Here is a 23,524-nt window from a genome sequence, read left to right as displayed (position 1 = left end):
TGAAAAGCAGTATAATTGTGGTCTAGACATACAAATGGAAACAAGGACTAAACCTAAGAAAAAACTAAAAAGGTTTAATATCATCGCCATTCAAATTCTCTATGACTCAGAAAACAAAACACAGGCAGAATTAGACCTGCCTTAAAACGGCAAGATATAGGACAAAAGCTACAGTTTTCAAAGGCTAATTGAAACCAGATATGATCATGTTTGCATTAATCAAAGCACCCAATTTATGTCAGTATCCTTAATTTGCAAATAAATTTTAGATAGCAATGTGTTTTATATAATAAATTACTTAGTTTATAATATTAAAATTATCTCAATTTTTAAAATGATATGTAACACACTTTTTTAGATTCTTTTATGTGTATGAGTGCTTGCTGCACATATGTATGTGTGTGTGTCACATACATGCCTGGTACCATTGGAGGTCAGAAGAAAGCACTGGATCCCTGCAATGGGCATTACAGATGGTTGTGAGCCACCATGTGGGTGCTGGGAACTGAACCTAGGTCCTCTGCAAGAAGAGCAACAAGCTTCTCTGATGATGGCTGAGTGAGACACTGATCTATGGGGATAGCAGTGGGAATGTGGCCTGGTTTTGTTTGTTCCATGTCAAAACTGACTATTTTGGCTGACATAATTGCATGTTTTCATCTCTTTTTTTCCCCAAGCCACATCATCTCTTCTAGAAGCAAAGCTCTTAGTTATTCCAGTGAGGTGTATACAGGTAACAATGATGCTCTTCGTAGCCAAGCTGAAAGGGTAGGGAACAGGCAGAATGACAGTGACCTTGGGCATGAAGGACTTGTATCCCATTATTCATATTCAAAAATACATATAGCAGGAGAATTTTTTTTTTTGGAAATCAATGCTTCTCAATTGACTGCTAGTTTTTACTTGATGTCCAGAGCCCTGAAATCATTATTTATTTTTACAAATCCTTGTTCAGTTTAATATTTGTATTTTGTGCAGGGAACTCACTGACCACTGCATATTGCCATATCCATTCGCGAAATAGGATTTTGGAAGGGGTGATCTAGACATTCCTTATAGTCCCCTTCTAACTCTGTGATTCCACAATGATACACCCTGACAGAAACAGAAGGTAGCTTAGCTAGTAGTGCTGCCACCGAGAACACTCTAAGACCTCCTCTCCATCTCTCATGTAGTGGGAATCTGAGGTGTGGGCATGACATCTCAGACTCTCTCAGCACAAATACAGCGTGGAGATCTTGTTTCAGACCCTGCAAATGAAAAGCCCTTCTAGAAACTGATCACATGCTAAAAGATGGTGAAGACAGAAGATACAGCAGTGTCCGTTGCGGGCACAGGTTATAAACACACTCTGTGGCTTCACATCGGGTTCAGGTTTACCATGAGAATTAGAGAAAACACCACGAGGAACAACACATACTTCTAAAGACATCGTTTCTGAATTATCTTCAAAGGACTTTCACTTCAGGACTACGCTATCTTTCCGTCTCCCTTTCTTATAGTTTTATTGACTAATGTATTTTATCCTAGGAGGAAGGGGCTGCGATAGAAAAATTTAATTAATCTTGATAAATTACTTCCCTCATACCCAAACAGTTTTAATTATTTTTCCAGGAGTGAAACACTGTGACATAAAACATCATAACACAGAGTCTGAGAGGGAGGGACAGAGGATAATTCACTCTCTGAGTTATCGTAAAGATAGCATAAGACACAGGCTTAGACGGGAAAGATTTCTGGAGGTCTAGGTGCATATGTGCTTTCCCTCAGGGGCAAGGAGAGGGGTTCCTGTGAGCTACATGTGTCTTCCTGGGAGTGGGGGGAAGTGGGGGCTCCCATCAGCTTCCTGTACCTTCCGCCAGGGGCCAGGAATGGGGTTCCTGTGAGCTTCCTGTGCCTTCCCCCAGGGCCAGGAGTGGGGTTCCTATGAGCTCCATGTGCCTTCCTGGGGGTGGGGGAAATGGGGGTTCCTTTGAGCTTCCTGTGCCTTCTGCTGGGGACCAGGAATGGTGTTCATGTGGGCTTCCTTTCACAAAGGTTTATTCCTAACCTCCCTGTTTTTCCAGACATCAATATGAGTTCTATCATTGTTGCCAATGATTACACTTTCTTTGCTTTGTTGAAGTTGTTTTTCTATAGTGAAATTCTGCCATGTTCAGTTTTCTATATTGCTGTGTTAGCATTTGCTACTTATTGATTTAGAAAAAACAGAGAGAGAGAGAGAGAGAGAGAGAGAGAGAGAGAGAGAGAGAGAGAGAGAGAGAGAGAGAGAGAGAGAGAGACTGACTGAGAGGTAGGTTTTGGAGAGATTGCTCAGCGGCTCTTGCTGAGGGCCTGGGTTCAGTTCCCAGCACCTAGATGGTGGCTCTCAACCATCTATAACTTCAGTTCTTAGGGATCCAGTGCCCTCTTCTGGCCTCTGAGGTACTACATAGGTAGAGCACAGACTCACATGCAGGCAAAACACTCATCTACACTTAGATAGTAATAATAATTTTTAATAATTTAAAAAGCAGAGGCTATATTTTGAATATATGGTAGGACTTATTCATATTCAAATTTCAAAAGGCTTCATATTTCTTAAAAAGGATATATGTTTATTAAATGGTTGTAAATTATAAATTATGTATATGTATGATATCATTTTTAGAACATTAGTTGACTAGGTTCTTAAAATATTACTAAAATTAATGGGAAGAGCCAGGCATTGGTGGTGCATGCCTTTAATCCCAGCACTTGGGAGGCAGAGGCAGATGGATTTTTGTGAGTTCGAAGCCAGCCTGGTCTTTCAGGACAGCTTCCAAAGCAATACAGAGAAACCCTATCTCAAAAAACAAAAAAAGAAGAAGAGGAAGAGGAGGAGGAGGAAGAGGAGGAGAAAAAAATAATGGGAAGAATTCCCTTTTCCAACTCTGAAATTAATATCAAGAATTTATGAAAACCATCACCCCTATAGACACCATTTTATCCTTTTATTGATTAATATAACCATTTTATTGGTTTTCCGTAAACTGGGAAATACATTCAGACACCACCTTGAAATTTAGTGGACTTTAGTCACCTGTTTAAAAAGTAAGCCAAGGAGAAAAATCCCAGAAAAACTCAACAAGACAAAATAAAAGCTGAGGATACCATACACTTACATCTACCTGATGGCCTCCAGCCTGTAAAGGCTCAAGTTCTTGCTTCCTATCAAGGTCAGTGAATGTGACATCTACGGGTTTTCATTTCCTGTCCCCCAGGAAATGATATATTGATATATGTTTATCTTCCCAAAGGAAAAGAGAGAAGGGAGAGAGCAGAGGAGAGAGAAGAGAGGAGGGAAGGGGAGATGAGAGGAGAGAAGGAAAGGGGAGAGGACAGGGGAAGGGGAGGAGAGGAAAAGTGTGCTTCCTAGTGTTGCCTGCAAGCCCACTGGTCCAGTATCACTTGGTTTTCTAGGTGTCGTTGACTCATCTCTACGATGCACATGAAAAGCACAAGATCTGATAAGGACTTCTCTCATTGAAGGGCTGGAGAGATGGCTCAGCAGTTAAGTCTTCCAGAGGACCCAAGTTCAGTTCCCAGGACCCACACGGCAGCTACCAACCATCCATAACTCCGAGTTCATGGGATAGCATGCTGTTTCCCGAACTCTGTGGGTACAGGCACATACATGACACACACATATATATGCACAGGCAAAACACATACACATGCCTAAAGGTAAAAAGAACATCCCCCGTGGAACCTATCCTAGTCCTTAAGATTATTTCCAAAACATGAGAGGCAAAAGAAACAGACAGGCTAAGTGAGAAGAACTCTCCCCCTGTGACGGGAAGAGAAACACTTTCTCACCTGATGGAAGAGGGGACTGTGTGTCACGGGAACTCCCAACCCACTGAAGCACATGCCCAGGACCATGTCATCGGGAGCGTCGTTACTGTAGCATCGGCAGCTGCTGGCAAGAAGTCTCTGGATGGCTTCCCTGCTGAAGACCATGCTGATGGAAGCAGACAGAAAAGGGGTTAGAGCAGAGCCATGGAGCCAGTTAACCTGAGTGGAGGGCTTCGGCTTAGTCAGAGGCTACACTCCTGAGAACGGCACACATTATTGGCACGGGACACTTTGTTGGCCACACTGGAGAGGACAGTTTTATATTTACCTACCTAGTAGATAGACAGTTGTATGTGCATCTCCTATAAACAAACACTGTGTGGCGTTATTTTTCTAACATACTGTCCGTTTTTTTGTCAACTTGACACATAATAGAATCAACTAGAAAGAGAACCCCACTTGAGAAAATGAGGTTCTCTCTATCAGACTGGCCTGCAAGTGAGTTTGTGGGGCATTTTCTTGATTAATGATTGATATGGGAGGTACAGCCCAGTGCGGACAGTGACAGCCCTGGGCGGGCGGTCCTGGGTTGTAGAAGAGCAGGCTGGGAAAGCCATGGGGAACAAGTCGGTAAGCAGTACTCCTCCATGGCCTCTGCTTCAGTTCCTGCCTCCAGGTTCCTTCATGATGGACTGCAAGCTGGAGGATGAAATAAACCCTTTTCTCCCCAAGGTGCTTTTAGTCACGCTGTTTATCACAGCAACAGGAAAGTAACTAACGCAGGGGTGGTCAGGTGACCTGTCTTGAACAGTGCTGTGACATCATTTGGCCTAGGATGTGGGGACTTACTTCCTTGAGGCAGCTTCAGCCCCACTGTATCTCTCTACGCTTCCCTCAGCATCCTGGGCAGCCAAGTCTTTCCATACAACCCTTTTGGGCTTCCCTTGACAGCTGAGTCCTTGGCTCATCTGACAGCAGGGAGCCCAAGACTGAGGGAAGACGGTCAGCTGCTGCCCCTGTTGGTCGGTGCTGCAGAGGCAGCCACACATTCTTACAGAGTATCTAGGGAGTCAGTCCCTATGTGTGCCTTGAATGGAATATGTGAGCATCGGGATCCCGCAGCAGCCATGGGCAGACAGGAAGCGCCCATCCCTCGCAGCAGTATTTCTCTATGGTTGGTGACCTCAAACTACTGTCCCATGAGAAACTCTTTTTAAAAGAGAAATGAGTTTTTTTGTTTCCTTCCTGGTCCCACAGCAGTAAAAGTCCTCTTCTGATCACAAACCCTCAAAGGTGACACAACTGAACAAAATCCACATATATCTTCCCATATCCAATGCATGTACACAGTAGGCACTCAAACAAGTGTAAGGTATAAAACAACCCAGGAAAGCCTCCTTTGCAAAGATCCTTCATCAATCCACCTAGCAGACAGAGCACTGGAGGAAGTTTGAAGATACTGGTTAAAAAAATGATGATTCTCTATCTCGCTGGGGTCTGCTGAATTCTGTTGCATACCGGAGACAGAAGCAGGGAATGGCAGTCCAAACACCAGGGAAGATAGTGCAAATGCTGGGGACGACAGTGCCAATGCCGGAGACAACAGTACAGACATTTAGGCACAGTAGTGCATGCTGGGGACGACAGTGCCAACACCAGGGATAATACACCAGAGACGACCATGCGAATGCTGGGGACAACAATGCCCACACTGGGGACGACAGTGCAAACACAAGAGAGGACAGTGCAAACACTGGGGACAACAGTGATGCTGGTCTTGCTAAAATGCCAGATGACTCAACAACAACAACAAAAACAGAAGTTCTTTATAAGCTGATATGTAAAGAAACACACACACAAAAAAGAGGTAAAGTTCCTGTCAACTACATACACTAAGAAACTGCAAGTTTGCAAACTGGAAAGACCTTCCTTAGAAATTTGACCAGTGAGACCCCAGGGTCACATGCTTTCAGGTCCCCGTCAAAATCCAGCACAGTTAGCTAGCTACAGTTGCCCCAGATTCCCAACCCCGGGGAAAGGGCTTGTGTGAGAGACGTGTCCCAAACTCTTTCTTGTTTTCCTTTGCCAGCCCCAGCAGAATGAGAATAAATAAGGCCTTTCATTGTGGTTGGCTCCTGGAAGACCGCCTTCACAGGAAGATAAAATCTAAGTGTGGAATTCCCATTGGTAATTATTTTACACTTTAGATAATTCACATATACTAAGTACACACCGCTTTAGCAAAATTTATTTATTAGTACCGTTCACAAGTTCTTTCTGGATAAAGCTGACCATGCACAGGGAGAGTGACCGATTCCCGATTTGATAGGAAAGAACACTTGAGTGTTCCACCAGCCCACTTTTAAATATTAAAAACTGGGGGATGGTGAGATGGCTCAGTAGTTATTTTTATTCTCATTTTATGTGTATGTATGAGTGTCTGTATGCATCTGTACTCAGTGAGGCCAGAAGAAGGCATCACAGGCCCCAAAATTGGAGTAACAGATAGGTATAAACCACCATTGGAGTGCTGGGAACTGAACCAGGTCCTCTGCAAGAGCAGCCAGTGATCTTTACCTCTGGGCCATCTCTCCTGCCCCTAACCCGCTGTTTAAGAAAATTACTTCTTCAGTCAAATCCTTAGAAATTCCTAAGTGGCCCTGGACAAAGTACACAATATTGTCTGTACCTTTTATCAAAGATTGGCTAAAGGGATCATCGCATGAAGATTTCTTCTGCATCTCAATGAAGGAACTTTTTAAAAACCAAACCATGCATGAGTCATGCCATCTATGAGGAAATTAAATGCCAGTGTCCGTGTGTTTCTTTTTTTTTTTTTTTTTTTACGAGACAGGGTTTCTCTGTATTGTTTCGGAGGCTATCGGTCCAGCCTGGCCTCGAACGCACAAAGATCCGCCTGCCTCTGCCTCCCGAGTGCTGGGATTAAAGGCGTGTGCCACCACCGCCCGGCTATGTGTGTTTCTTTATTTACTTGTTCTCTGTACCTTGAAAAGCAATGAGTCCCTTTGCTACAAAGTGGGGCCATAATGAGAAGTAGGACACAGGTGCTGTCTACAAATAATTCATAACCTAAGTGGGAAACAGGAGAGTAAATCGGCAATTAGATGGTAATGGATTGCATAATGTACTGTGCAAGTGCATTTGAGAAGCACTGGACCTGATTACAGGGGCTGGGCTGCGTTTCTACAAACAGGAGTGGAGAATGACAGGGACTGAAAATCTGTAAGGAGAACTGGCGACATAGGAAGCTGGCTGGGATGGGTGGCAATGCTTACGGCAACCATGTTCAAAGAGAAGAAACAGTGTTTCCGGGAAACTGCAATAAGTTCAACATGGATCCATTAGGATAAGAGTTCACACATATGAGGTGAGACTGTTCAAAGGACACAGCCAAATTGGGAGAGGGGGGCTCAAGAACCTTGATAAGTGGTGGGCTTTACACACTTTACACTCTGGTAGAGGAACACTGAGAAATCAAGTCAGTAAGGAGAAGGAAGCTTCCTCTTGACTGGCTACTGGGTTACCAGAAAGGAAGAAGCCATCCCTTGGACTTCTCTTGGTTCATGTCTCAGCATTTTTTCTCCCTCATACCTCCAGTCATCATGCCATCCTCCATTTGATGTTGTCAGAAGGCTGCCACCGAGACTGAGCAGAAGCCAGGGCCACACTATAATACTATGAACTTCTAAAACCATGAACTAGAAAACCCTCTTAGTGTTAAAAGTTACCCAGGTTCAAGTATTTTGTTACAGTGACGGGCAAAATGGGCTGAGACAGAAGCATTCCAAACCCAGGTAAAATGAAACAGGAATGAAAGGCCCTGATCCTTCAGACGCTCCTACACTTTCTAGGACACTGGTTAGTACACAGTGAACATGAACGCCCGTGGATAATAACCAGTTAATGCCCTCCTTAATACCAATAGTAAAGTCTGCAGCAATAATATAAAAGATTAACTGCTCGATTGATTTGCCCATACAAAATCAAATTAAAAAATCTTTTCCCATAGAGTTCAGGCAGGTGCTTCATTTAAAACGATGATTTTTTTCAGCTATTATTTAAAACCTATAAACCCTACACAAATACTATTTAATTGGCTAAGTCTAAGATCCCATATTCTTCTTTCATCAAGTGTGATTTATTAAGCACTGGATAATTCAAAAGTTTAATGACTTATTTTTTTCTAAAATTAAAATCTATAAGCATTTTTTTCCATCTAATCTGACAGTCAAAACTAGTCGGTTGTCTAGAATCAAGCATTAATTCCAGGGAGATCCCTACCAAGTACGCTGATCTGAATTTTATATTATTCCATCAAAGGATAAGCTATTCTTTACTCTGGCTCTGTTCATATTTCTCAAACGTAAAGTTTACTTTTCTATTATAGGAACTACCCCCACCTAAAGAATCCATGTATCAGAACAGACCGCTGCACTGCAGGTCATGTCTGCATGTGCGGAATGAAAAATCTAATGTTTAAAATACCGTTAGTTCTCTCTGCACTCATGGGCTCCACATCCATGGACTCCATCAAACACCAATGAAAAAAATTTCATTGAGTCTTATTCTTTTCATCATCCAGTAAAGAACACAATATAAAAACTATTTCTAGTTAGGCATGGTGGCACATGATAGCTATCCTATATCACTCTGGGGACAGAGGGAGGACAAGATCGAGGCCCGCTGAAGCTACACAGTCAAATCCTCACCTCAAAAGAGGAAATCCCATAGTATTTATGTTGTAATATGTACTAGAAGTGATTGGGAATGAATTTAAAGTTTGCAGAAGTGTGGGCATAGGTCACACGCCAACGTCACATTTTATCTAAAGGTCTTAAGCACCTGCAGGGGTTCCTGGACCCTACCCTTCAGGGCTAAATAGAGATACAAAGAGACAAGAGATGGCTGTATCCACCCCTCCACTCCCCCTCCACACACACACACTCACCCGCCTCCGCCTGTGACATAGCTGTAGCCGCCTGTGCCCAGGCCGTAGCCGTAGCGCTCACCCAGAAACACCGGATCACTTGAGTCGTAGCAGCTAAGCAAATGCCGGAGCCTGGAGATGCTGAGATGCAAAGACTTATTTATCTTCAGAATAAATCATTTAGAGCTGAAATTCAAGTGCACAATAAATGAATTTTAAAAGCCCCCCCCCCCACTTCTAGTGAACCCTGTACATTAGAAGAGAAGGCGAGAAGTCAGAGGAGCCCTGTGTCCAACTTGAACTCAGCCCTGCTAGGCACAAGGTCCTCCCTTGGGGCAGCAGAGTGGCAGGTGAATGAATGACTGAAGGTGGTCAGAGGGCTGTTTCCAAGTGGCTGTCACTAAACTCCCCTCTTCTCAAATGGACAAGATTGTTTTAACTCTCGATGAGTAAAAAAAGAGCTTCTGAAGGGCAAGAGGACTTGGCATTTGCCGTCAGGCTGGGGTCAGCAGGCAGGAAGACAGCGAGGCTAGATGTTTCCCCCACAATTCCTCGTATTGTATTGTCCTTTCCTCGACAAGGCTTCCGGGGAATGAGCTCTGGCCTGCATGTGAATCCCTTGAATACTTCGGGGGCCCACCTGTCCTTGTATGGGCAACAAGGGCAGCTGGCAGATGCCAGTGAGAATGCCCCCACACTGCAAGGACAGCTGCAGTGAGATGAATAAGCCAGTCCATGGGAAACAGGAAGTAAAACTCACTTTTAAAAGCAACATATGGGTCGATGTGGCAAGGGCAAGAGCTCCCCTGTTTTTAAGCATTAGACCATTTTGAGCTGGGTGTGGTGAGCCACGCTTTTAATCCCAGCAGTTGTGAGTCAGGGATAGGCAGATCTCTGAGAGTTCTAGATTAGCTAGAGATGAAAGAAAGGAAGAAAGAAAGAAAGAAGGAAGGAAGGAAGGAAGGAAGGAAGGAAGGAAGGAAGGAAGGAAGAAGGCAGGGAGGGAGGGAGGGAGGGAGGGAGGGAGGGAGGGAGGGAGGAACAAAAATGAGGGAAGGGGGGAGGGGAGGAGGGAGAGAAAAGAAAACCAATAATAACATTTAGAAATGTCTTCCAGAGGCCTCCCTTACACTAGGATTTCCAGGTCACCCATCAGCAAGTATTAACTTTCCCTTAGAACACTGAAGTGATCCTTAAAATTAATTTTTGAATAGCCCACAACTTCGGGTTAACATGTAAAAGGGCTAAGTGTCAAGATGCCTCGAAGACCCTGCTCCAAGAGCTCAAGGGATCTCAGGCCTCTGTGCCACATCATAACACTACAGACTGAGTATGCGGGTAGCCAGGGCCCTAGACACGCACTTGGGGGCAGTGGTGGTGATGAGGAAGAAAAGGCCAAACACACAAGAATGATGGATCTACCGTGCTTTCTAGACACTACAAAAATAAACAAACAAACAAATAAGGCTGAGAATGGGGAAAGCGACTTTACAAGACAAAAGCAGCCGCAAACCCTCCGTACAAGTGTGTGTTCTCGGGGCTTGGAAGTCGACAGGTAGGTTTAGGATGTCTGGAGGCCAAGGCCTTTGCCGATGTTGGCTGATTCTGAGTGAGCATAAAACACTATCCTTCCACATTCTGCTCTTTGGCATGAAGGATACACATCCTAAGCACTGCATTTGGAATCTGTCTTCAAGACGCCGTCTGGGAAGTTAATCTTTATGGGGAGGCTGACTGTATTTGCCGATGGAGGATCCACGCTCGAGGATTTCTAAGTGCTCAGTTTGTAAGAGACCAAAATCCCCCAAACTTTCTAGGGCAAAATGGGTATTTCTTGAGCTTGAAAAGACAGAGGGGCTAGAGGGGTAGATCAACAATTAAGCACGGCCAGCTCTTGCGGAGGACCTGGGTTTGGTTCCCAGCATCCACATGGTGACTCCAACCACTGAACTCCAGGCCCAGAGGATTCAGCGCCCCCTTTGGCCTCTGCAGGCACTGCATGCATGTAGTGCACATACATACACATGAAGGCAAAACATTCATAGACATAAAATAAAGTATTTTTTAAAATCGTAAAAATTTAAAAAGGGAGAGAGAACTGTTTTTCTCTTCCCCCCACATATTGTGAAATTATCAATTCCACCTACAACATTCAGTATTTTAAGGTTAAAGTAAATTAAGATTCCCCTGGGCTTCTTTTTCTTATACCATGGGTGATTCCCATCTTCAACACAAGGCTGCAAGGCTCAGGGGCCGCAAATGGAGTCTGGTAATTATCACCCACTTCAGATTCACTGGGGAGTAGGAATGCCGTTGAAGCAGATATATTTCAACTCTATAGGGAGTTGGCCCAGGAAAAGCATTTCACTTAACAATCTGTTCCCATTTCAGCACTTCTGAGTCTCAGACGCATGTCCATACTCTCGAGTGCAGCCTGGCAGTGCAGGCAGATTTCACCGGCAGAACGCCGACCTTGCAATACCAGAGGATGCTCCATTCTGCCCTATTATGGTATTGCATGCTATAATTATAGGAAAGTCACAAAAAACAGGATGAAAGCCCCAAATAGCCTTTCCCCACATTAACCGATTATTCCCACTTACTCTAATGCCTCATTCACAGGCTCTCCTCTGAGTATATAAAAAACCAACACACAAACACACAATATGGACTTTTTTTTCACTCTCCTGAAATTGTATACATTAGATCCTTCCCCAGCCATCTCACTGTATATTTCCTCAGCGCAGAAAAAGTCCTCATCTTCAGGAAATGTAACACTGACATGATATGTTTCTGTAAAAAAGTCAGCAATTCTGTTCCTACATATTTAACCAAGAGAAATGAAAGTAAGACTACACTGAGACTTCTATGTGAAAATGTGGGGGCTGGTGCAATGGCTCAGCAGTTAAGAGCACTGGCGGCTCTTACATAGGACTAGGGTTCAATTCCCAGCACCCACATGGTGGTTCACAAACATCTGTAACTCCAGTTCCAGGGGATCTGATACACTCTTTTGGACTCCCTAGTCACTGCACACATGTAGTACACACACACATATAGATACAGGCAAAACATTCAAATATAAAATAAGATAAATAAATCTTTTAAAAAATAAAATATATAGTAGCTTTAGTTATAATAGCTTGAAATCAAAACACTGAAACAATATATCTAAGCAATACCATCATTTATAACATTCCCCCACACACACTTGTGATTTTCTTTGGCTAGTAACTATTGCCATATTGTTGAATTCCTATATTTTTCTTCTGCTATGTCTAATTTGAGGTTAACACTGTTCAAAGGCTTTTACAAATCCCTGATAACAAGCTGGGCGTTGGTGGCGCATGCCTTTAATCCCAGCACTCGGGAGGTAGAGGCAGGCGCATCTCTGTGAGTTTGAGGCTAGCCTGGTCTACAGAGCGAGTTCCAGGACAGCCTCCAAAACAATACAGAGAAACCCTGTCTCGAAAAACCAAAAAAAAAAAAATCCCTGATAATAGCCAGGTGGTACTGGTGCACGCCTTTAATCCCAACACTCGGGAGGCAGAGGCAGATGGATCTCTGTGAGTGTGATGCCAGTCTTGTCTACAAAGCTACACAGAGAAACCCTGTCTTGAAAAATAAAAAATAAAGAAATAAGAAAATCCCTGATATTAGTTTTCATGTCTATAAGGTTATTTCAGATTTAGAGTATACCTTCCACGTACCCCCTTCGAACATATGAAATAGCTGTGACAATTGTTTACTAACGATATAATAACTAATACTAACACTATCAATTCTGGAACAGTGTCACTGGGTTATGGTGCGTTGTTCTGCCCAGTGGGAACAGGGACTATGCCCAGCCCTACATGAGTGCCCACTGTCATTCCCTCTAGTCATTTTGGTGGGTTCTGTTCCAGCTTCTAGAAGCTTCCTCACGTGGACATTTTACTCTACTGAATACTTGAGGAGGGCCCTCTGCGGATGCCCACGGTTGTCTTTTTGGTCATCGGTTTCTAGTTCTAGGTCCTGCAAACTCTAATAGCCTTGATCTCCTGAGACTCTCAGATCTACCTCTTCAACATAAACTGTGTGTAGGTGCCCAGCTGGTGCCTCCTCCCCCTTAACAACGGCTGAGCATGGCCAGAAGGCAGTCAGTGGGACAGTGACCTGTTTCACGTTGACAGATGTTCAGTACCTTAAACCCATCCCATCACTGCTGCTCAAGCAGACATGCCTACCATAGCAGTTAGAGCCAGTCCCAGGGTGACAAGGACTCTTACCTGATCAACGTGTCATCATCCACGATGACTAACCATGCTACTTTGTCATGGCTGCGATTCAAAAATCTTTCCAAAATGGCAAAAGTTTTTCCACAGTGACCTAGGAAAGGTAAGAAGAAAACTGTAAATGTATTATTTGCTATAATATACAGCATACATTTATCTGTTTGCTTGTTTAGTTTTAGTTTTAAAGTGATGGAAGACCCTGACTGCTGACCGGCACAATAATAACTTGAATTCTTCCCAGAAATTAGCCTTCCCTAATTCTCAGGTAAGCTGAATTAAACCCTTTCCTCCCTAAGGTGTTTGGTCACAGCATTATATTACTGCGATGGAAACTCTAAGTAAGGCAAAGCCTGTAATTCTAGCACTTGGGAGGTAGATGCAGCAGGATCATGAATCCAAGTCCAGCATTAAAGCCACCCTGGGCTACACGAGACTGTCTCAAAACCAAACCAAACAAAAATGTTTTTCACTAGTAAACTCTCCCATCTGGAAGGAAAACCAGGTAGGCTCACAACCACTTTTTAATCAAAATATAAACAGCTATAGTATTTGTTACTGTCTATCTGAACACTATAAGAATGTGCCAGGCACTCAGAGAGTCAAAGCATGGGCTAGACCAGAGACCTAGGAGGACATAAGCTTTGGGTGAGAAGCTGACAGATTAACTTGTCACCTCCCACTCTAGTCACGCTGAACCTGGAGTTGGGAAACCACCACCATTCATCTGTGTTGTGACTGCCGTGTGCTCAATGCCAGGGTGCAGCACATCCTACCAAAAACGCAGAGCTTCTGTTTGTACTAAAAGCCCCATGTGAGAGCCTGTATATATCTACAGGTAAAGATGCTCAGTGGAAACAGAGAGAAAAAAACCTAAAATAAGGAATCCTAGTACTTAGATTTCAGTTTATCCTGACTTGCTGAATTCACACAGACTGGGGGTTTTAAATCAAGGGTATAGTGAGAATTCAGGGCTCACCTCTGTCCGTGTTGGGAATCCCCAGGTCCACAGTGGGAATGGGGCTTTCTGCGTAGTCACTGTAGTATTCGATAAGGCTTGCCTGTGCTGCCCATGTCTTCTTTACAATGGGTACTGAAAAAAAAAAACACAGCAGAGGGGACTGTCACAGGCATGACACAGAAAGAAATGAATGCTTAAATGGGCAGTGTGACCCTGAAGAGAAGCAACACTCACTCTTCCTTAGTGTCCCAAGACCTGGAGCTTGCTCTGTTCCCCAGGGAATGTCGTCTGCTGCCGGCCATGGAACCGACCGCTCTACCTGAAGTATTGCTTGCTGACAGCCCCTCCTGTGCACAACCATTTCACCGCCATGGAATAAAACGTTGTCCGACAATGCTTTGTTTAGATGAACTGTAAATCAGTTTCTTCCAAAAGGTTCTTTCATTTAACTCTCCATAAATGACTTCTTAAAATATTTTTGGGAGCTGGAGAGATGGCTCAGTGATTGAGAGCACTGACTGCTTTTATAGAGGACCCAGGTGTAGGTCCCAGCACCTACATGGTGGCTCCTAACTGTCTGTAGCTCTAGTTACAGGGGATGTTCTAATGCCCTCTTTTTGCCTCCTTGGGCATCAGGTACACATGTGGGACACATACACCCATACAGGCAAAGCACTCACACACATAAAATAAAATAAATGTACCATGTATTTTATATGTATCTGTGTGTGTGCAAGTGTATGAGGCATGTATACACACACGTGTGTGAGTGTGTGCATCTGTCAGCACGGAGGTGGGAGGAGGGCCTGGGGTGCCCTCATCCATCACTCTCTGCCTCATATTATCTGAGGCAGAGTCTCTCATGGAGCCTGGAGCTCATGTTATTCAGCTAGGCCACATGTTCAAACACATGAGCTGACAGGGGACACTGAACATCCAAATTTTCCACCGTGGAATAAAAGCATACTGAATCAAGGAAGTTTGCCATAGAGTTATTTTAAATTGCAGCAGAGTAAAAATTTATTATTCAAAAGTTATTATTAAAAAAAAAAGAGGATGAAATCCCAGTAGCACAAGTAGTATAAATCTTTCTAGAAGCAGTGGAAGGCATACCTCACTGTAAGGGACAGCAGAATAACCCATTTTACCCCTATGAATTAACTTGCAAAATTGCGTCGTGTGACAAGTGGCATTTGAACATTTTATAAACGTTCAATCCATCAATGTGAACATGCCACACAGTCAAGAGTGACGTGCTGTTCTGACTCTGAGGAATTCACTACTATCAACTGGCAAACGGACCTCTTCTCTCCAGGGACAAGTCAGGAACCATAAAACAAAGTCCTGGTGTCATTTTTCTTCCCCAGAGAGTGTTAGCGGCACACAGGTTTGCCAAGTCCTCGCTTTTGAAAACTTAAGTGGCTGTAAGCAGGAAAAACACCCCTCCTGGCTGATTCAAACAACACCGGGAACATATTCAGCCATTCAACATCCAGGCAGAGTGAGGCAACACATGACTCCCCTCAGCCAATTCAGATTTAATCACCTTGTCTGATTGGTGTGGCCTTCCAACTGGGGGCAGTTTAACCCAGGCCTCACCTTGTAAGGAATTGGGTTGTGTCTCCCATACCTGCAGCCTCTTTCATCAGAGGTGGCAGCTAGGACACCGTCTAATACAGTTACTAAGATCTGCCTACCCTGGACAAGATCACAGCAGGAAAAGATAGCAGGTGGGTTTTTTCCTTTTTTTTTTTTAATATGAAAGCAATAGTGTTGTTTTTAAGATCTAGAGAAAGCTGTGAAAAAGGACTAATGGCTGAGGAAATCACACTTAACCTGTTTAATTAGAGGGAGCCCACAGGAGAGCATGTCAGACCCTGTCTACTGTGATGAATGAAAACTGCCTACTCCAGGAATGTGAGGCATGCTTGCACCGCACGACGGCGTGGCAGAATGGTGCGGAGAAAACACGTAAGGGGAATGGTGCAGAGAAAACACGTAAGGGTTTCTAACAGCTCACATTACACAATGAAGACCCCATAACCCGAGAGGAAGTCACTGAGGGGCATCTTAAAAATCAGGAGTCTTTTCCCTACTCACATACTTCAAATGGTGTCTACAGGTATGACTCCTTAGATTAAAAAAAAAAGTAAAATATTTTTTGCTATGTTCTAAGAATTTTCTATTCTATTTCTGCCTGAATCCACACAAATTCAGTAGCATTGCTCTTTCGTTGTTAGGGATACAAGTAAAATTGCTAAGATATTTGAACTTGGTCTTGTTATCAAGTTCATCATAATGATATAAAAATATGAATTCCACGTACATTAACCCTTGTCATTCTGTCCCTCCTCCTCTTCCATGGAGGTGATGGGAGGTCATGAGGCAGGTGGGCCCACAAGAAATGGCATGGCCCACTCTCAATTTTCAAAAATATAGTTTCTTATCTGTTTTATTTTTTTTCCTCCCCTTCGCTGCCATTTGGTGAGAACAGGAAAAGAGGAACACTAGTCCCCATCTGTGTATTCTGCTCGAGACAGTAATATGCTTTGACGGGGGCCCTGCCCAGTGTGTGCTGTGGGTCACGTGTGGGCTTCAATTCCTTGCTGTCCTTTCTCATTGCTGCTGCAAAGGGAAGGCCTGCTCGCATAGCTTCTGCCCAAGCCCTAACTGGCCTTGAGCACAGCCAGGCATCAACACGAGCATCAAAGACAATTTATCAAGTGGGGTTTGTAATACATCCAAGGAATACAGTCAGGATGGAGCAAGGAGCCCAGGTCTGCCCTCCTGTTCTCAACGTGGTAGAATAGCATTGGCGGCTTGCTAAGGGAGAGGTACTACCTCCAAGCCAGAAGAATGGAGTGTACCTGGGGCTGGAAAGATGGCACAGCGGTTTACAGCACATGTTCTTGACTGTGTTCAATTCCCAGCATCCACGAGGCAGCTCACAGCCATCCTAACTCCAGTTCCAGGGAACCTGATGCCCTCTTCTGACCTCCACAGGCACCAGGCATTAAATAAATAAATAAAGTGTGGAATCTACCTCTGGATGGAGACACGCATCTCCTTCAACTGGTCAGGTAATGACCCATCCACCCCTCAGGAAGACAGGTTCACCTGCAGCCATGCTAAAGAGGATGGGGGAATAATTATCCCTTTAACAAGACAATATACTCTTCCTTTCCAGAATCCCAGCCCCTGTACAGTCATTACAGGTCTCCCTGAGCTTCTGCTGGCTCTGCCCATTTTAGAAAAGCATAACTTCTCCTTTTTTTCCTGCTGTTCTCCTTTCTCCAGATGCTGGCTAGTGCCCAAGTGTGTTTTCCCTGGTACTCTGGATTCTCACGCTCTTCCTATAACTCACTCCCTGGGATTCCTTGTCCATCACGCACCTGACCTCCATGCCTACTCGGCTCAAATGCCATGGCCTCTTTGCTGTCCCCCACATCCAGGCATCTGCCAAGACGCTTGGAATTTTTCCTTTAAACCCAAATTAAACTGTCTTAGGGTTTCTGCTTAAGTCTGCTCTTAAATTCTTTTAATAATGTGACTAATCACCCCTAGAGGGGACCCCAATTACCCTCCTAACATGATGACTGTAGCAGGATGCTCCTACATTTCTGGTAACAAGAGGCCATGGGATGTGGCTCACCTGTCTCTAGAAAATCAAGGGTATCACAGTTATTGTCATAGCATAAGGAACTGTCAACATAAAAATCAGATTAGGGAACAGCTGTAACAGAGAGAGAGAGAGAGAGAGAGAGAGAGAGAGAGAGAGAGAGAGAGAGAGAGAGAGAGAGAGAGAGAGAGAGAGAGAGAGAGAGAGAGAGAGAGAGAGAGAGAGAGAGAGAGAGAGAGAGAGAGAGAGAGAGAGAGAGAGAGAGAGAGAGAGAGAGAGAGAGAGAGAGAGAGAGAGAGAGAGAGAGAGAGAGAGAGAGAGAGAGAGAGAGAGAGAGAGAGAGAGAGGAGGAGAGAGAGAGAGAGAGAGAGAGAGAGAGAGAGAGAGAGAGAGAGAGAGAGAGAGAGAGAGAGAGAGAGAGAGAGAGAGAGAGAGAGAGAGAGAGAGAGAGAGAGAGAGAGAGAGAGAGAGAGAGAGAGAGAGAGAGAGAGAGAGAGAGAGAGAGAGAGAAGAGAGAGAGAGAGAGAGAGAGAGAGAGAGAGAGAGAGAGAGAGAGAGAGAGAGAGAGAGAGAGAGAGAGAGAGAGAGAGAGAGAGAGAGAGAGAGAGAGAGAGAGAGAGAGAGAGAGAGAGAGAGAGAGAGAGAGAGAGAGAGAGAGAGAGAGAGAGAGAGAGAGAGAGAGAGAGAGATTATGGAATTGTCTGACACTGACAGGATAACTATAACTGATCAATCTGGTGGTTAGACTACTTAGTGAATTATTTTTATTACCTTTAAAGTGTGCATGTGTGTGTGTGTGTTCCTGCATTTGGGTAAGTATACATGAGTGGCAAAGGTATCAAATTCCCTGGACATGGAGTTTTAGGTGACTATGAGCTGACTGACATGGGTGCTGGGAACCGAGCCCAGGTCGTCTGGGAGAGCAGTACATGTTTTTAACCTGAGTCAGCTCTCCAGCCCTGGACTAGACATTTAAAGGAGACTGTGCAGAGCCTAGCAGCCAGGCAGGCTTTGCTTCCACCCAGCAAAAGACAGAGCTAATCTCCCTACAAAGCTGTCTTCACAAACCAAGGCATGGAAGCTTAAAGATAGCTCACTGCAGAAACCCTCGTGTGAAAGCTTCAGCCTTAGGTCTTGTGTCTCAGTCCCCACAGATCCAGAAATGAATTTTTTAGATTTATATCATTTAAAAAAAATGTTTAAACTCTAAATTCAAGGATGATGGCATTTCATAGATATCTGGGGGAAATTATCTCAATCTTAAAGAAATAAGAAAGCTAAATTATTCAAAATTCATAACTCAAAACAAACAAACATTAACTTCTGTAGATTATGAAAAATATAACAAGTATGACCTGAAAATATGCTTTAAAGCAAAAATTACAGTGTCATCTCTTACCATCCACAGTATTCCTAACATCAATATTGCAAAAAGAATCACTATTCTGAGGGCAGCTTCAAGATCAACTAAATCAATATAAATATTTTTCCAGCAAAACAAAATTTAAAAAAAATCTAATGTATTTCTCTATTACCTTTCCCCCAATTTTTTAAAAGATTTATTTTTGGTGTATGTATATAAGTGCTTGTCTACATGTATGTTTGTGCATCATATGAGTTCAGTTCCCTTGGAGGCTAGAAGAGGGAGCAAAATCCCCTGGAACTGGAATTACAGATGGTCATGAGTTGCTACGCAGGTGCTGAAAACTGAACCTAGGTCCTCTGGAAAAGCAGCCAGTGCTCCTAACCACTCCATCCCCTCAAAGATATTTTTCCAAAATCACCCCACAGAGCCCTTTCAGATATTAAATTTAGGTTAAATTTATGATAAATGAAAGTCTTATTTCAACTCCTTTATTGATCTTAACAGTACTGTAGGCCTCCTTGTGTAATAAATACATATATTTACTCAGTTAAATTTAGTAGACTTGGGATTTCACATGACAAATTCAGGCAAGTCTAAAGACATGATTAATGTACTTTTACTGGTTTTAAATTGGTGATGATGTCATAGGTCATACTATAAATCCAAATTAGCATATTATTTCATTTAAAAACCTCTTCTCTCCTAAAATATAACCTATGTGGATTGTGTTATTGCATAAAATATATACACAAATTTCCCAACATTCTAATCCCATGACCATGATGGCTGCTTTAGCAAGCTTCCTACATACACACGGCACCCTGTGTTATCAGTCTAAATAAAATTGCTAAAATCAAATCATGCAAAGGAATGCCTGGTTCTGAGAATCAGAGAGTGTTCATTCAAATACAACATGAAAAGAGGAATTGTGCCAATTCTATCTAGGATGGGACTTTTCTTCCAGCATTGTCCCCAAAACTGAAAAATTCTGCAATGAAACACCAGAAATGAACAAAACATGTACACACCAGGGGTTCCATACATTGTTTCTAAGGTGAGCTTTTTTTTTCTCTTTTCCAATACAAATACTCAATGAGAAAATCTGTGATCTTCATTAAAAAGTACCAGTGTATATACGTGAAATAAATATAATAGGGGATTTTCTCTGATGGGATTGTATTAACTAGGAAACCTCTCTGGTAGTCTCCATATGGTTCAGCCACTGAGCCTGCATACAGTGGGACCCTTGCAGAATAGACTGTCACCCACACACTGTTCCCAAGGCTGCCACAACTGTGTTTCCTATTTTCAATTTAAGGTGCTGAGCTCAACAATGTTTACAAGAGCTATACCCACTCACGCTTCAATACAAAATTTCCTCTCCTAAGTGATCTCCCAGGGACTGGAGTGGCCCGGCAAGGAACCCTGATTAAATAGTCACTTTCCCTTAAGCATCCATTACTATCATCACCCATCTTGAATTTGCACCTAGCTTTCACTGTTTCAAAGACATTTTGGATCTTGGAAGTTCAAGGAAAATGAATAGGGCGGAACATACTTCTATCACCGTGAAATTTCTTGCATGTTTTCACTGCAACAAAAATCTCCTCCTTATTCACTGGTGTTCCCTAAAAAGGGGGGAAAGAGAAAAGAAAAAAATTATATACATCTGTGGGTCATCATTACCTAGACTTCATGCCCATAGTAGATCTTACATCTATAGTTAAAATTAATCAATGGTATAGCTATCTATTCTGTCTATACTAGTCTTTGGGAAGAAAGGAAGTGTGTATGGAAAGTGACAATGAAGGCTTAGAGTCAACCAGCACAGGACCTACATCCTATTTCCCAGCCCAGCCCTGGACCTGCATCCCAGCCCAGCCCTGGACCTGTACCCCAGCCCAGCCCTGGGCCTGTACTCCATCTCAGCACTAGACCTGTGAGAGACCCCAACTCAACATTTTTAGACCCCTAGCAACTAGGCCATCACAGAGTAACTTGTCCTTCTGCCCTCTCCTGAGAAACCGGTGACCTCAAGATAAACTTAAAAGATAACACTCCCTGATCCAGGAACTAGCTCACCACATTCCTGCTCAATGTTTAACTGTACAATGCCCAAAGAATGCTTGCTTGAGATAACCTCTAATCTTCCTGTTAAGGCATGAGCTATCACTTAACTTTCTTTATGGTGTTTACCTAACTTCCCCATCCTTTATGATGTTTGCCTAACTCCCCCATTCTTTATGGTTTTTCCCTTTTAAAAGCCCCTGACTGCAACTACTGGGGGTCAAACTCCTTTGCCCCTGCGAGGGTTACAAGCTCGGCCCTAGTGCACTGGTTCCCCGAATAAACCTCGTGTGCTTGCATCAAGAACGGTCTCTCTTGAATTATTGGGGTGTTGGCTTACCCCGAGACTTGAGTAAGGATCTCCCCACTCTGGGGGTCTTTCACCTGCACCCTACCCAACTCAGCAGCTGCAGACCATGAGTCATATTAGCAAGTTCCTTAAGCTCTTTGAACTTCCATCTGGTCATTCAGAAATCAGGAATGAGAACTGCCAAGAGGCTGCTGTTGCTACTAACTCGCTAAGTACATGGCAGGTAACTAATAAATGTTAGTTGCTCTCCTTTCATTTCCTCACCTGGTGGAGACTTTGACAAAGGGAGAAGAATAGAGGGTGATTTCATGTGAAAGTGGGCACTATCTGCTTCTCTAGGGCTGACCATGCTTGGTACCGAAAATCATGGATGACCTCTTTATTTTGTCCTCGCCATGGCTGCTCTGTCCTCTGCTAAAGAGAGAACTGCTTCACAGCCCTGGTGGGAGGAAGGTTACACAGGTGGGAAGCGCCCCAGGAACTTGATGACCACGCACACCCAAGGACTTCCACTGCTTCCTGGGGGCTGGGGGCTGACCCCACTAACTGGTTAAAGCTTTTGTCGATGGGGAGCAGGATGCTCAGTTGAGGAATTGCTTCCAGCAGACTGGCTTCTGGGCATGTCTGTGGGACACTCTCTTGATTACAGATTGATGGGGGAGGGCCCAGACCACTGTGGCTGGCATCCTCCCCGGGCAGGCTGTCCTAGGTTCTATAAGAAAGCAGGCTGAGCAAGCCATGGGGAGCAATCCAGTGAGCCGTGTTCGTCCGTGTTCTCTGCTTCAGTTCCTGCCTCTAAGATCCTGCCTTGAGTACCCTGACCACCATCAATGGTGGACGGTGATCGGGATGGGTGAGCCAAATAAACCCTTTTCCTCCCCAACTTGATTTTGGTCATAGCTTATCACATCAACAGAAAACAAACTACAATACCCCCTCTTGTCTGTCTTCAGCCTGTAATAACAGCCACCAAGAGTTTGGGGTTGGTTCATAGTGATGTCCCCCAGATCTGTCGTGCTACTAAAGGCACCAAGAGCATTACAGAGCAAACAGGTTTTATGTCTAAAAAGACTAGTTACCTACTTGGAACTGCAAACATTACAAGTCCACCCTATTGCCACACTGTATAGTGTGTGTGTGTGTGTGTGTGTGTGTGTGTGTGTGTACTTTTCCATAACTGGTCTGAGAACAACACACACTGTATGAGGGTCTTGAGTGTATTTTCTCTGACAAGAAAGAGGGGGGACAACAATCTAATAAACTTCAGAGTCTCCAGGCCCATGGTGGGAGTAGATCATAGATCTTCATGGAAACTAAGTGTCCTATGAGCGTCCTGAATCGTCCCAGGTTGAGAGAGTGGTGCAGGCAGGATGTGCACGGTCTTGGGTGTCACAGAAAATACCTGTGCTCGCCTTTCTAAGAAGTGGAACAAAAGTTCCTATCATCCCACATACCAACAAAGGATACGAGCGTGGGCTGAGAGTAAAGGCTGGAATGAGAGGGTGCTGAACCCAGCTCTCTGTTCTCACTCTGGCCAGGGAGCCTTCTCAAGCACCTGACACTGCGCCAGAGCGGCAGCTCCTTCAGTGGACCTGGCTGGGGCTTCCTAGCCTGGAAAGTCACACCTACTTGACTAAGAGCGTTAACGGCTATGGAATCTTTAGACTTCCAGAACATCTGGCAACCCTCGGGTAGCTTCATAATGTGCGGCTCACCTACTCATTCTTAAACACAAAACATAGAAAAGAACGTGATGCAGTTGGGAGCAGCCCCAGGAAAGCAATGTTAATGAGCTGGAAGGAGGGATGGAGAGAGAAGAGGAGGGGGGTAAAGACAGGGAGGAAGGGGGAGGACGAGGGGCAGATGGTACACACAGCCTTTCCCATAACTGCATGAGGTTGTTGTTGAATGTATTTTCCCTGACAAGAAAAAAAAAATTAACTAGTAAGTTTCAGAGTCTTCCCGTCCATGAAGGGAGTGTGCGCGTGCGCACACGAACACACACACACACACACACACACACACACACACACACACACACACACACACAGACCTTCCCCACAGTGTAACGATAGAGGGGACCTATAATGTTTGCAGTTCCCAGTGGGCAACTAACTAGTCTTTCTAGACGTAACTCCTGTTTGCTCTGTAATGTTGTTGGTGACT

The 23,524-nt window shown here is 44.0% G+C and overlaps 1 protein-coding gene across 1 annotated transcript in view; it reads right to left on the bottom strand.

The window, feature by feature from the left end:
• The window catches only part of B3glct (beta 3-glucosyltransferase), an 83,106-nt gene that overhangs the window by 3,870 nt on the left and 55,712 nt on the right, over nucleotides 1-23,524 (bottom strand). Inside the window, exons 10-14 of the mRNA XM_040751413.1 lie at nucleotides 20,540-20,609; nucleotides 14,015-14,128; nucleotides 13,033-13,132; nucleotides 8,786-8,905; nucleotides 3,838-3,982 (exon numbers count right to left, since the gene is read on the bottom strand). Coding sequence (XP_040607347.1) covers nucleotides 3,838-3,982; nucleotides 8,786-8,905; nucleotides 13,033-13,132; nucleotides 14,015-14,128; nucleotides 20,540-20,609 — 549 coding nt within the window. The remainder of the gene's footprint in view (nucleotides 1-3,837; nucleotides 3,983-8,785; nucleotides 8,906-13,032; nucleotides 13,133-14,014; nucleotides 14,129-20,539; nucleotides 20,610-23,524) is intronic.

This window comes from Mesocricetus auratus, unplaced genomic scaffold (genome assembly GCF_017639785.1).
Source record: "Mesocricetus auratus isolate SY011 unplaced genomic scaffold, BCM_Maur_2.0 Super-Scaffold_100008, whole genome shotgun sequence".
In the NCBI taxonomy this organism is placed as follows: domain Eukaryota; kingdom Metazoa; phylum Chordata; class Mammalia; order Rodentia; family Cricetidae; genus Mesocricetus; species Mesocricetus auratus.
The sequence above is the reverse complement of the archived record's forward strand: the minus strand, read 5'-3'. Positions and strand labels throughout refer to the sequence as shown.